Source organism: Guillardia theta, assembly GCF_000315625.1.
Source record: "Guillardia theta CCMP2712 unplaced genomic scaffold GUITHscaffold_17, whole genome shotgun sequence".
In the NCBI taxonomy this organism is placed as follows: domain Eukaryota; class Cryptophyceae; order Pyrenomonadales; family Geminigeraceae; genus Guillardia; species Guillardia theta.
In genome coordinates, this window is record NW_005434657.1 from 76,076 (window position 1) to 87,063 (window position 10,988).

A 10,988-nucleotide genomic window follows, 5' to 3' on the forward strand; every position below is an offset into this window, starting at 1 on the left:
TGATCATGCTCTCCTCGTCCTCCGCCTTCCTCATCACTCCGAGCGCCTTCATGCTGGACCCCTACCGACCGTTGTCGGCGTCGCTTCCTAGCAGCCCGCGTCAGATCCTGTCGACGATGAGCCGGCTGGAGCAGGAGATGGACCGCATGCTCGACTCCGTCATGGATGTCACCGGCGGCTTCCTCCTCCCGGACGAGGCCTGTCGCGACCCGCCTGCGAGTCCCGTCACCAACGACCCTAGCCCCTCGGACGGGGAGGGAGGAGGGGCGGTGATGCGGCTGCGGCCTCACTTTGACATCCAGTCGACCTCCGATCGTCTCCTCGTCACCGCCGCTACCCCGGGCCTCGCCAAGGACGATATCGCCGTCGAGGTCCTCGAGGCCACAGGCGACGTCCCCCCGACCCTAGTCATCTCCGGCCGCTCGTCCTCCAAGCAGACGTCGGAGGAGCCGGCGCGAGTCCAAGCGTCGTATGCGGCGTTTGAGAAGCGCGTCTCCCTCCCTCCCCACACAAAGCCCGACATGGTCGAGGCCAAGTACGACAACGGAGTCCTCCGAGTGTCCGTCAAGCGACCCGAGGAGGAGCTACAGGCGCCTCCGCGGCACAGGATCCCTCTGCTCTAGCAACCAGGCTGAGAGACGGGCCGCTGACTCCCTCCTCAGGCGGCCTGCAGCCTGCACACAGCCTAGCAGGCGAGCCGTGTAGAGACTAGACCTATCTGTAGACGTTGTTGTACAATAAAGGCACGTTCCCCTACCTTGCCGGGTAGACTGCGAGAGCTCAAGGAGGAGGCGAGGTGAGGTGAGGAGGGTCTGAGCGGCAGCGGCGCGGGCACCCGTGCAGACAGGCGATGGGTGGAGCGGCGGCGGGCTGCCGTACCGAGAGGCTGTAGAGTCAGGGCTTGTGTAGGCCACAGAGAGGAAGGAGGGGCAGGGAGGTGGCGGGGGCGAGGTACAGGAAGAGAGGGGGGCCCTCCCTCATACCTCGAGTCAGCGACAAGAAGGGGGTCCAGGGCTGTCAGGCAGCCGGAGACATCTCGTCGTCAAGCGCAAGTACTCGAGATCAAGCGTTCATTACTAGCTTCTACGTAGTTACATGCTCGTGTCTAGTCTAGAGCGTTTCCTACTCCGTCCTGTCTGCCTTGGGTGCTTGTAGAGCTGCACGGTCGGTCGTAGTAGGATGCTGGATGGCGATGGGGGTCCGGCGGGTCGATCGCTTCCGGCGGGCTTCCTCTCTTGCTGCTCGGAGCTCGCTCTCCAGACCGACGAGGTCCCGGCGCTCACGGCGGAGCTCCTCCGTCAGCTCGGCGACTCGAGCGCGCTTGCTGGCACAAGTCTCTTTGAGCCGGCGGGCTTCCTCGGACAGCTCGTCGTCCTCGCTGGTGCTGCGATCGGCAGGCTGGCGTCGGGCTACCTCGATCCGAAGCTGGCCGTCACAGTACTCCGAGCGGATGTCGCCGGGGTCGCAGTCTGCAGGGAGGACGATGCGCTGGCGGAGGCGAAGGGACGATCGGTCGGGGTGAGCACCAGGGGCTTGAGCAGCCTCGTCGTCCAGACGAGCGTCAGCTGCCGCGGAGGTGGGTGAGATGCTCGACGAGGCTACCAGCTCTAGCGTCCGGTCGCCTACCAGGCTCAGCGCGAGGTCTCCCGCGGGTACTCCGGGCGTGTCCATGGTCACCACGTGCCTGTCCGGGCGAGACTCGATGCGAGGCATGGCAGCGGTGTCAAGAAGCCGGGAGGCTGAGACGCGGTCGTACCAGGACGGCTGCAGGTCGTCCCAGACCGAGTCGAGGTCAGACAGGAGCGAGACCGAGGGGTAAGACAAGCGAGGGGTAGGAGCGAGGAGCATGTCGAGAGGACGGGCAGCGAGAAGGGAGAGCATGGGATCAGTAAGCAGGAGTGAAGCAGAGAGTCGTGTCGAGAGAGAGAAAGAGTGGGTTGGGTGTGGGATGGGTTGGGAGGGTCGACGGGAGATGGGGAGGAGATATAGAGGGAGGGGAGGGGACGTGGAAAGATCGAGAATACCGGGGTGACACCAAATAGAAGACGTGGGCTTTGTACGGAGGTTTGTGTGTATTTTTAGACTCAGTTTTGCTGGTCTACGGTACTACCCCTCATCCCTACCAAGCCTCCCAGCACCCCTCCCCCCTCCTCCCTTCCATCCTCCCCTTGCCTTCTTATCCGAGTCGCCCGACAGCTTGCGGACCTCAGCCAGTAGCTTGCGATGATGCCGCGTAGCTCGTCCTCGTGCGCGTCCTGTCCTCTGTCGCGTCCCTCGATCCTTCTTCTTGCTCTCCTAGGCTTGATCATGCTCTCCTCGTCCTCCGCCTTCCTCATCACTCCGAGCGCCTTCATGCTGGACCCCTACCGACCGTTGTCGGCGTCGCTTCCTAGCAGCCCGCGTCAGATCCTGTCGACGATGAGCCGGCTGGAGCAGGAGATGGACCGCATGCTCGACTCCGTCATGGATGTCACCGGCGGCTTCCTCCTCCCGGACGAGGCCTGTCGCGACCCGCCTGCGAGTCCCGTCACCAACGACCCTAGCCCCTCGGACGGGGAGGGAGGAGGGGCGGTGATGCGGCTGCGGCCTCACTTTGACATCCAGTCGACCTCCGATCGTCTCCTCGTCACCGCCGCTACCCCGGGCCTCGCCAAGGACGACATCGCCGTCGAGGTCCTCGAGGCCACAGGCGACGTCCCCCCGACCCTAGTCATCTCCGGCCGCTCGTCCTCCAAGCAGACGTCGGAGGAGCCGGCGCGAGTCCAAGCGTCGTATGCGGCGTTTGAGAAGCGCGTCTCCCTCCCTCCCCACACAAAGCCCGACATGGTCGAGGCCAAGTACGACAACGGAGTCCTCCGAGTGTCCGTCAAGCGACCCGAGGAGGAGCTACAGGCGCCCCCGCGGCACAGGATCCCTCTGCTCTAGCAACCAGGCTGAGAGACGGGCCGCTGACTCCCTCCTCAGGCGGCCTGCAGCCTGCACACAGCCTAGTAGGCGAGCCGTGTAGAGACTAGACCTATCTGTAGACGTTGTTGTACAATAAAGGCACGTTCCCCTACCTTGCCTGGTAGACTGCGAGAGCTCAAGGAGGAGGCGAGGTGAGGTGAGGAGGGTCTGTTCTGTCCGTGTAGAGACTAGACCTATCTGTAGACGTTGTTGTACTACAAGAACTGTGGGGAACATGTAGATGCGCTTCAGGGTATCTGCGGTCGGTTACGGAAGTAACGTTAACGCAGCAATCGTGACTTCTTCTCATGAGTGATATCTTTAGTTTAAAATGATGTTCATGACTATTCACCACCCCTCCTTTCTACGTCAGAATCACCCCACCTTATCGGCTCTTTGACCACATCGGAAATTGACCACAGGGATGCCTTGATATGCGGTCATCCTTGGGTTCCACCCTACCCCCTACCGTCTCTACCCCACCCCCGTCCGTCCCCCGGACCTGTTGGAAAAGCACTGGTAGGACGGCAACTTTCCTGAGTCCGTCTTGGGTGATTGAAATACTTTCCTCGTTCCTCTTTTCTCGCCACACCCTACCCCTCTCTAGTCATATCTTGACTTGTCTCTTCTCTTCTTTCCTTTCTTCTCCTCTCTTTTCCATTCTTCCGTACTCCTCCCTGCTCTCTTCTCTTCGATTCTCTACTGTACCCTTTTCTGCTCTACTATAACTTCTCTTGCCTCACCTCCCCTCTCCCTCTCTCCTTCTCCTTTCTCAGTCTTGTGTCCGGCTTGCAATACCAACTTAATCAGGCCAATTCCTCGGCATGGCGGCAATTTTTGCAGCTCTACACAGCAAATCGAGGTTAACACGCAGGTCGACTCTCAACACATCTGAGATTGCAGAGCTCATTCCTGAGGGAGACAACTGGTACATGAAGAAAGGGTTGGTTGAGCGCAAGATTGTCTCCTCTATGGTCACCTGGAAAAAGTTGACCTTGTACATTGTAGAAGACGCGCTCCTTTTTGCCAACGCTCCTTCTCCCGGTCTGGATCAGCGTGTTATCATCGATTCCATTCCTCTCCATGAGATTGATCTGGTGAGTGTCGGCAACCAGCAGGGAGTCACAGGAGGCCCTGAGTTCGTGATCCACCCGGTCGAAGATGGCTTCAATGCTGGAAGAAACTACGTTCACAGGACGTCGAAGGATGAGATCGAGGACTGGGTGTCCGCGATCAGATCTGCAGTCAAGGAAGCCAAGAAATTGCATAAGGAGAAAGTATTCCAGAGTCGGTTTGGAAATAGCAGTCTGAAGAGACACCAAGCGAAAGCCCTTAAATGGTATGAATCGACCAAGATGCAAATGTTCATCGCTTTAATCATCACCTCCAGCTTTGCTTCGGTGAAAGTCAAACTTGCTTTCAGTATTGATCTCCTGACCTGCTGAGAACAGGATGTCTGGGAAGCGCAGGTGTTGCCTGTTGAAGGATCTCAGGGACAGGAGCCATTTGTCATTGCCGACTACGTCTTCACCATTCTTTTTGCGTTGGAATTGATGTTCAATATGTTTGCAAGATGCACCAATGGCATTCTTGCATTCTACAGAGACGGTTGGAATTTGTTTGACACCTTCGTTGTCTTTATTGGCATCTTCACAAAAGCCGTAGAGACCATTCCTCAGCTGAAGCTGCTTCGGTTGATCAGAATCTTCAGGGTGTGTACGGAAAGCCGCCGTTAGAATGGACTGACGTCACTGCAGGTGGTTCGGCTCTTCAAGAAAGTCAAGTCGTTGAATCGTATCATCAAGGCCCTAGTGTCTTCACTGCTCCCAGTCGGCAACAGCTTCATGCTCTTGCTGCTTGTCACTTGCATCTGGGCCACCCTTGGAACTCACATCTTTCATGAAAAGAGTCCTGTCTTCTTCGGAACCTTCATAGACTCTCTCTTCACGGTGAAAATTTCTTTCACTTCCTGACTTACGTAATGTCTGTGCTTACAGATGTTCCAAGTAGTCACTGGCGACAGTTGGGCTTCAGCGGTCACAAGGACTTTGTTCTATGATGACGGCACAGTCCACATCGGAGTTGCAATCTTCTTCGTGAGTTACGTCATCTTTGCAGGTGTGTCGACGTTGATGCCTTGCAGCAGTTATCGTTGACTTGTCTTTGCAGGGGTTGTCTTGATCAACATTGTCGTCGCTGTTCTTCTTGATGAATTCATCAGCGCGGTCTCCCTGGAGAAGGAGGAGGCTCAGAAGCTGCGAGAAAAAAAGAGGGAGCAAGAGGCCATGGCCTCCAGAGTGACTGGGGTGCTTGATCCGCTCTCAGCCGCCATCTCGGAGTTTTGGGACTATGAAGACTTGACGACGAAGATTATGTGAGCGACCCGAACAACCAAAACTAACAGCTGCACTTGTTCTTTGCCTCTTGTTATCAATTTGTCTTACCTCCTTCCAGCTTCCCAACTCTCCTTCGCTTCGCATCTCATCTTCTCTCCCCTCCTTCTCCTCATTCTCATTCTCATTCCCATTCTCCTTCTCCTTCTCCTTCTCCTTCTCCTCTCCTCTCCTCTCCTCTCCTCTCCTTTTCCAACCTTCCATTTTCATCCCTTCCCCCTCGTCCTCTTCCAATGGAAGTACGCCTGACTTCGCCCTTACCAGCGACACTTATGACACTCTGGACGCCAACAAGTCAGGGGGTCTTGACTTTGAAGAGTTCCAGAAAGGCCTCAAGATGCTTCCCACAGCTAAGCCGATCCACATCACCCAGGTTCCCTTCCTGCCCCCCGGCATTCTCCCGACCTTCTAATCTTGTCATCTTTCATGTCGCAGGATGACTTTGACTTGATCACCAACGGCGGAGAGTATTGCAACGGGGATGGCGAGTTCTCTGGGGAACAATTCCAGGAAGTCATGAGAGGTAGACAAGCTATGCCCATGATGCTCTTGCTGAACAGGAGCAGGTGAACTCAAACGGTACGCGCAACGGCAGATCACGACCGCTATGACGGAGACGGACTCCAAGGAGTTGAAGGCAATCATGCTGATGCTCAAGTTGTTGGACATGTCAGTCTGCCGCATCCAAGACGACATGAAGCTGCTGTCTCCCACACATACAGGCATGGGGTCGAACTACCAGCAGAGGGGAGCAGGACGAGACACGGGAGATGAAACCCTTCGATCCTTCCATGCTCGCCTGGAGGAAATCGCCAAGTTGCTGGGTCTTGTGCTGGAGGCCAAGGACAAGGACTGTCAGTGCCATGCTCTTGAATCCACTACGAGCAGTTCCAAGAAGAAATCTGCTGGGAGGAAGCGCTGCACATCCAGCGACCCGATTCTCTCTTCTCTAGTGCCCAACGGAGCTGAACAAGTTGTGGTCTCAAAGAGGGAACCCATGGAGCCGAGCAAACAGGCGCAAGAAGCAGAGAAGAAGGAAGTCTCTGGTTCAGATCTTGTGTACAAGTACGAGCCAGTCGTGAGGGATGAGAAGGAGGATCAGAGAATAAGGGTCATCTTCCGCAACGACCTCAAGCTAGCGGGAGGCGGCAATCTCTCTTCGACAAAAGTCCAGCGACATGGTTGGAAAGAAGATGGCGCTGTCGGAGGACGAAACTCTACGTTGAGCTCTCAGAACCGGAACGAAGCCAACAGAGCCAACTACTCTTCCCTGCAGGTCAACAACGGTTCTCATCACGACGTGCAGACAGGAGGACGGGGCAGGACGAGGCTGGTCGGTCAGGTGCAGGAGATGAAAGTCTTTCCATACACGAGTCGGTTTGCCGACCTGCAGTATGAGAAGGAGATCGTGAACATGCGGAACATGTTGGCCGAGCGCACAAGCAAGAGCCCCCTTAGCATGCGCACTGTTACAGCAGTCGACTGAGATTGAAGACTTCACGTAGAACAGCATTTAAAACTATATTTTAGTTAGTGCCAGTATTTTTTAAAAAGGTATTGTTCTCTTGAGTGAAACATTTTCCCTCTATTTTCGGCGTATGGCGGAATGACAAGGTCTATGCGGGCGGCGGCGGCGGCGATGGCAGGGGTTCTGCTCATGGTGCTGGCGACACAGTGGGAGGGATGGCAGGCAGAGGATGAAGAGAAGCTCGTGCGAGCTGACGTGCCAGAGGCGTCAAGGAAGGTGAAGCTCTCGCAGTCACACTTCCACTTCGAGCCTGCAGACCCTCGAGCGATGGAGAAGGAGGAGCGGAGAGCGGAACTTGACAAGATCCACAAGGGTTTCCTCCCTGATCCCTACAAGCTTGGAGTGCATGTAGAGATCTCTACAAAATCCACCGTGACAAGTACCTCGACTCTCGCCGATGAGCTGAGGGACGTGACTTCGGCAGAGGATGGCTCGCTTGAGCAACAGCTCAAGGTCAACGGGATGCCAATCCATGTAGATCTACGAGGCGACGTGAAGGAGACGAGAGGAGGCGATGCAGCAGATGACAGTGAGGGAGAAATATCAGCTGTTATATGGATCACTGGCAAGACAGAAACTACCTTCTCTCGGGCATCGGCCGATACGTTTCAACGTTCCCTCGCCGAAGTTCTGCACATCAACCCCGAAGACATCAAGTTGTCCCTCTCAGACATCACAAAGAGAGCTAGTGATGCTACAGCCTCGTCCGATTCAAGGACAGAACCAACAAAAGGGACTGTCCAGGGCGGGAAGGAGTCATCGGGGACAGGAGAGGGCGGGAAGGAGTCATCGGGGACAGGAAAAGGCGGGGAGGATGATGATGAAAGCTCTCAGTCGGGTAACTCAACGTGTGATGGTTGTGAAGGATGGAGCATGGATGAGACCATGGAAATGTTTGAAGACGCTCAGAGGAGAATCAAACGACTGAAGTCTGTGATGAACCTGCGACCGGAGCTAAACAAAGTCCGTCTGCTCACCATTTCGAAACTCTCAAAGAGGGTGAAGGAGAACGCAGTCTTTGAGTTGGAATTCCTGAAGCAAAGCGTTCGCTTGTTGGAGACGAGATACGAAGACGCAGTTGCCAACGTCACGGGGATGATCCATCCGCTGATGCCCAACGCCATGAGGCTGAGAGACGAGCTGGTGCATGCGAGGTTTGCCACTGACATGCAGATCATAGCCCTTGACAAGACGATGAATGCGACGACGTCGGCCCTCGGAAGGTTCCTGTGGCTCAAGAGAGTCCTTGAGGAACACTTGCAGCTGATTGAAGACGCGAAGCTCAGGTGGCAAAACTGGTACGTGAAGCTCCAGGTGGACGCGAACTCGTCGCTGGACTTCAATGTGTCGAAGGAGCGGGAGGTGGAAGCAGACCGAGAGGTATCAGACTTCGAAGAGCTCTTCTCCTTGTTCTACAACGCGGAGTCACAAAGTCTCGAGAACCTCCAGGGGTTCGAGAGGAGGACCAGGGAGCATCTGGCGAGCATCGAGCGGGTCATGGCAGACGTCCTCTACGACATCAACATCTCGTCAATCAAGGAGCTCCAGGAACTTCATGACGCGAGGCAGGACGAGACGGGCCTGACCTCGAGGCTCTACGACGTGAGTCTGGGGGAGGTGCCGCTGCTGGTGGAGCAGCTCCAGCTGCTCAACGTCTCCATCGATAAGTTCCGGCAAGACTTCATGGCTGACGCGGTCGATGCGTCTAGAAGCTTCCAGAAGCGCTGGGGTGACACCTTGGCAGCCTGCAAGCAGGCTCTCCTAGACAGGATCAATGCCAAGGATGACAGTTTCCTTGCTCGACAGAAGCGCTTGCTGGACGAGGTCAATGAGTCAAGCTGGAACTCAGTCCAGCTGGAGTTCTCAGGTGCCGCCGACAGGCTTCAAGAGGAGGAAATGAGCATGGCAGAGATCGCCAACGTGAGCGCGAGGCAGTGGAAGGAGAACGAGGAGGTGCTGGAGCAGCTGGAGCAGACGCTGCAAGCGATGGAGGCTTCCCTGCAGGATGAAATGCAGAGCGAGGACGAGGGAGTGAGAAACCTGCGGAGATACGGCAAGGAGAGCATCGAGAGCGTGCGAGGCGAGCTGAGAGACCAGCTGGGAAACTTTGCAGGACAGGAGGCAGATGAAATGAAGACTTTGAAGGCGAGCCTGAAGAGGGATCTGGAGATGCTTGTGGAGCATGGGATGCAAGGAAATCTGAGCAGACTCGTGCAGGTCTGGAAAGAAAAAGGAAGGAAGATGGGGGAGGGAATGAACGAGATGTTGGAGGGTGAGCGAAGCCGCTTGCGAAACTTCCACGAAAGTCTTCGTGAGCTGAGAGATTCCTTCAACCACTCCTGGTCGAAACTTTCACGAGGCCTGCGAGACCTGAAGAACATCTCCGCCTCCAAGACCTCGTACCTCTACCAACTGTTGAAGTCCCAGGACGAGCAGACTAACTCTTCCCTCCGCTCCTTCGCTGCCTTCTCCCTGTTGGGGAGGAAGCTAGAGCAGCAGCTGTTGGGAAATTTCTCCGACCTCATCCTTCGAAAGAGCCGTCAGATGATCTCCAGCTGGACGCGCGAGGAGCAGCAGGAGCTGCTGGAGAGTCTGACAGACCTGAGCAACAGGGTGGAGAGCCAGAGGCTGCTGGGGATAGAGAAACTGATGGACTTTCAATCGAGACTAGAGCAGGCGAAGTCAGACAGCTGGAGTACTTTCAAGCTCTGGAATATCTCGGCTGAAGGGCTGAGGGGAGCAGTTGAGAACACAACACGTGCGATCTGGGTTGCGTCCCTTCCGAGCTGACGTCTGCTGGCAGTGCGAGATGTGATCGCCCAGCTGCACGTGAAGAACTTCTCAGCTGAGGATTGGATGCGAATGGACGGCCTCTTCTTCAACTTCAGCCAAGTAAGTCTTGAGTTGCCTCCCACCCTTCTCTCAGTTGACCTCTCCAGAACCTCCTGGCGACGATCAACGATGACAAGCTGAGAATTTCTCAACACGGCGAGAGCACCTTGAAGTCAGTGCTCGTGCTTTCAGCTGCCCTCGTTTCCTCTTGACCTTCTCCCTCTCCTCCTGCAGGTCCCTCCTAGACTCCATCCGCTCGTCCCTCAACAGCGACTCGTCAGCTTTTCACGCTTGGAGGTCAACCGGAATACAGCTGATGTTGAGCTGACGACAAGCAGATCGCAGCAAGAAAATCGGTCGGACGACTTTGATAGCCGTTATGTCAGATATCGACAGGTGCTATTTTGACGCTGCGCAACGAGCGTGACAAGTTTGACTATCAGGAGCTCAGCTCGATGATGGAGAAGCTGAGGAACTTGTCCAGCAGTCTGCAGGCCTCGAGAGGTCTCGTTGCCTTCCCTCTTGCAAGCCCTGACCTCTCCCAGCAGATCGCACTCTCCCTCCCCGTCCCCCTCCGCCACCTCCTCCCCCTCCTTCCCCTCCTTCCCCTCCTCCTTTGCCTTCTCCACCCCCTTCTATATTTCCTCCCTCTCCCTCTCCATCTCCCTCTCCCTCTCCCTCTCCCCATCCCCCTCCCCCTTCCCCTCAAGGCCCTCTCGGTGGCTCCTCCGATACCCATCGCGGCCCATCTCCTCCTCCTGACAGGTCCAACGGCACTGATTACAGTGAGCCCTCCCCCCTCCCCCAGCTGTTGCTGAGCTTGTTGCCAGTCTATGAGCTCGACCAGGAAGTTGACCTGGGGCAGGAAGATGAACTTTCCTCAGCTAACGGGAGATACAGAGTGAGGCTCCTCCTCCCTTCCCCTACCCTCCCCTCCTCCTCTTCTCTCCTCTCCTCTCCTCTCCTCTCCTCTCCTCTACTCCCCTCTCTTCTCCTCCCCTCCTTCCCTCTCCTCCCCTCTCCCCTCCTCTCCTCCCTTAGCCTCTCCTCTCCTCCTCCCCTCTCTTTCAGGCCTCTTGACTGGCTTTAGCTCAACATTACGCACGGCAAGTTGTGGCTCTTCGATGACTACGGGAAGATGAAGATCGAGAAAATTTTGCCTTCGTCGTCGTCGTCCTCCTCCTCCTGCTACGAAAAGCAGCGCTGGGAGAGGAATGCTATGGCTGGGCCCGCCTGTAGGGAGCAAGTGTGGGGAGATATTCACTTAAAAAAAATATGAGTAGAGAGGT

At 56.2% G+C, this 10,988-nt stretch overlaps 5 protein-coding genes across 5 annotated transcripts in view; 4 read left to right on the top strand and 1 right to left on the bottom strand.

Moving 5' to 3' along the window:
* Positions 1–5: 5 nt before the first annotated feature.
* GUITHDRAFT_104494 (hypothetical protein) lies at positions 6–623 on the top strand (the record flags this gene model as incomplete). The annotated part of the gene is made up of 1 exon (XM_005836455.1): positions 6–623. One exon carries the CDS (start codon positions 6–8, stop codon positions 621–623), a length of 618 nt encoding a protein of 205 aa, XP_005836512.1.
* Positions 624–1,060: 437 nt separating this feature from the next.
* On the bottom strand, positions 1,061–1,955 carry GUITHDRAFT_151399 (hypothetical protein). The gene has a single exon (XM_005836456.1). It carries the CDS (start codon positions 1,879–1,881, stop codon positions 1,123–1,125), a length of 759 nt encoding a protein of 252 aa, XP_005836513.1. The 5' UTR covers positions 1,882–1,955; the 3' UTR covers positions 1,061–1,122.
* A 616-nt stretch (positions 1,956–2,571) lies between these two features.
* Positions 2,572–2,886, top strand: GUITHDRAFT_43773 (hypothetical protein; the record flags this gene model as incomplete). Its single annotated transcript, XM_005836457.1, has 1 exon — positions 2,572–2,886. A coding segment is annotated over one exon (315 nt), but the record flags the coding sequence as incomplete, so codon positions are not given.
* Positions 2,887–3,770: 884 nt separating this feature from the next.
* On the top strand, positions 3,771–6,825 carry GUITHDRAFT_135750 (hypothetical protein; the record flags this gene model as incomplete). Its single annotated transcript, XM_005836458.1, has 8 exons — positions 3,771–4,346; positions 4,398–4,658; positions 4,704–4,895; positions 4,944–5,064; positions 5,116–5,320; positions 5,604–5,712; positions 5,775–5,862; positions 5,906–6,825. 8 exons carry the CDS (start codon positions 3,771–3,773, stop codon positions 6,823–6,825), a joined length of 2,472 nt encoding a protein of 823 aa, XP_005836515.1.
* A 120-nt stretch (positions 6,826–6,945) lies between these two features.
* Positions 6,946–10,988, top strand: part of GUITHDRAFT_135751 (hypothetical protein) — a gene marked incomplete at both ends in the record, with an annotated part of 5,694 nt that continues 1,651 nt past the window's right edge. Inside the window, 8 exons of the mRNA XM_005836459.1 lie at positions 6,946–9,625; positions 9,671–9,759; positions 9,807–9,871; positions 9,934–9,996; positions 10,038–10,095; positions 10,410–10,484; positions 10,547–10,600; positions 10,790–10,945. Coding sequence (XP_005836516.1) covers positions 6,946–9,625; positions 9,671–9,759; positions 9,807–9,871; positions 9,934–9,996; positions 10,038–10,095; positions 10,410–10,484; positions 10,547–10,600; positions 10,790–10,945 — 3,240 coding nt within the window. The remainder of the gene's footprint in view (positions 9,626–9,670; positions 9,760–9,806; positions 9,872–9,933; positions 9,997–10,037; positions 10,096–10,409; positions 10,485–10,546; positions 10,601–10,789; positions 10,946–10,988) is intronic.

Coding starts and splice junctions, on each gene's coding strand:
- GUITHDRAFT_151399 (XM_005836456.1), bottom strand. CDS start 1,881: ATGCTCTCCCTTCTCGCTGCCCGTCCTCTCGACATGCTCCTCGCTCCT.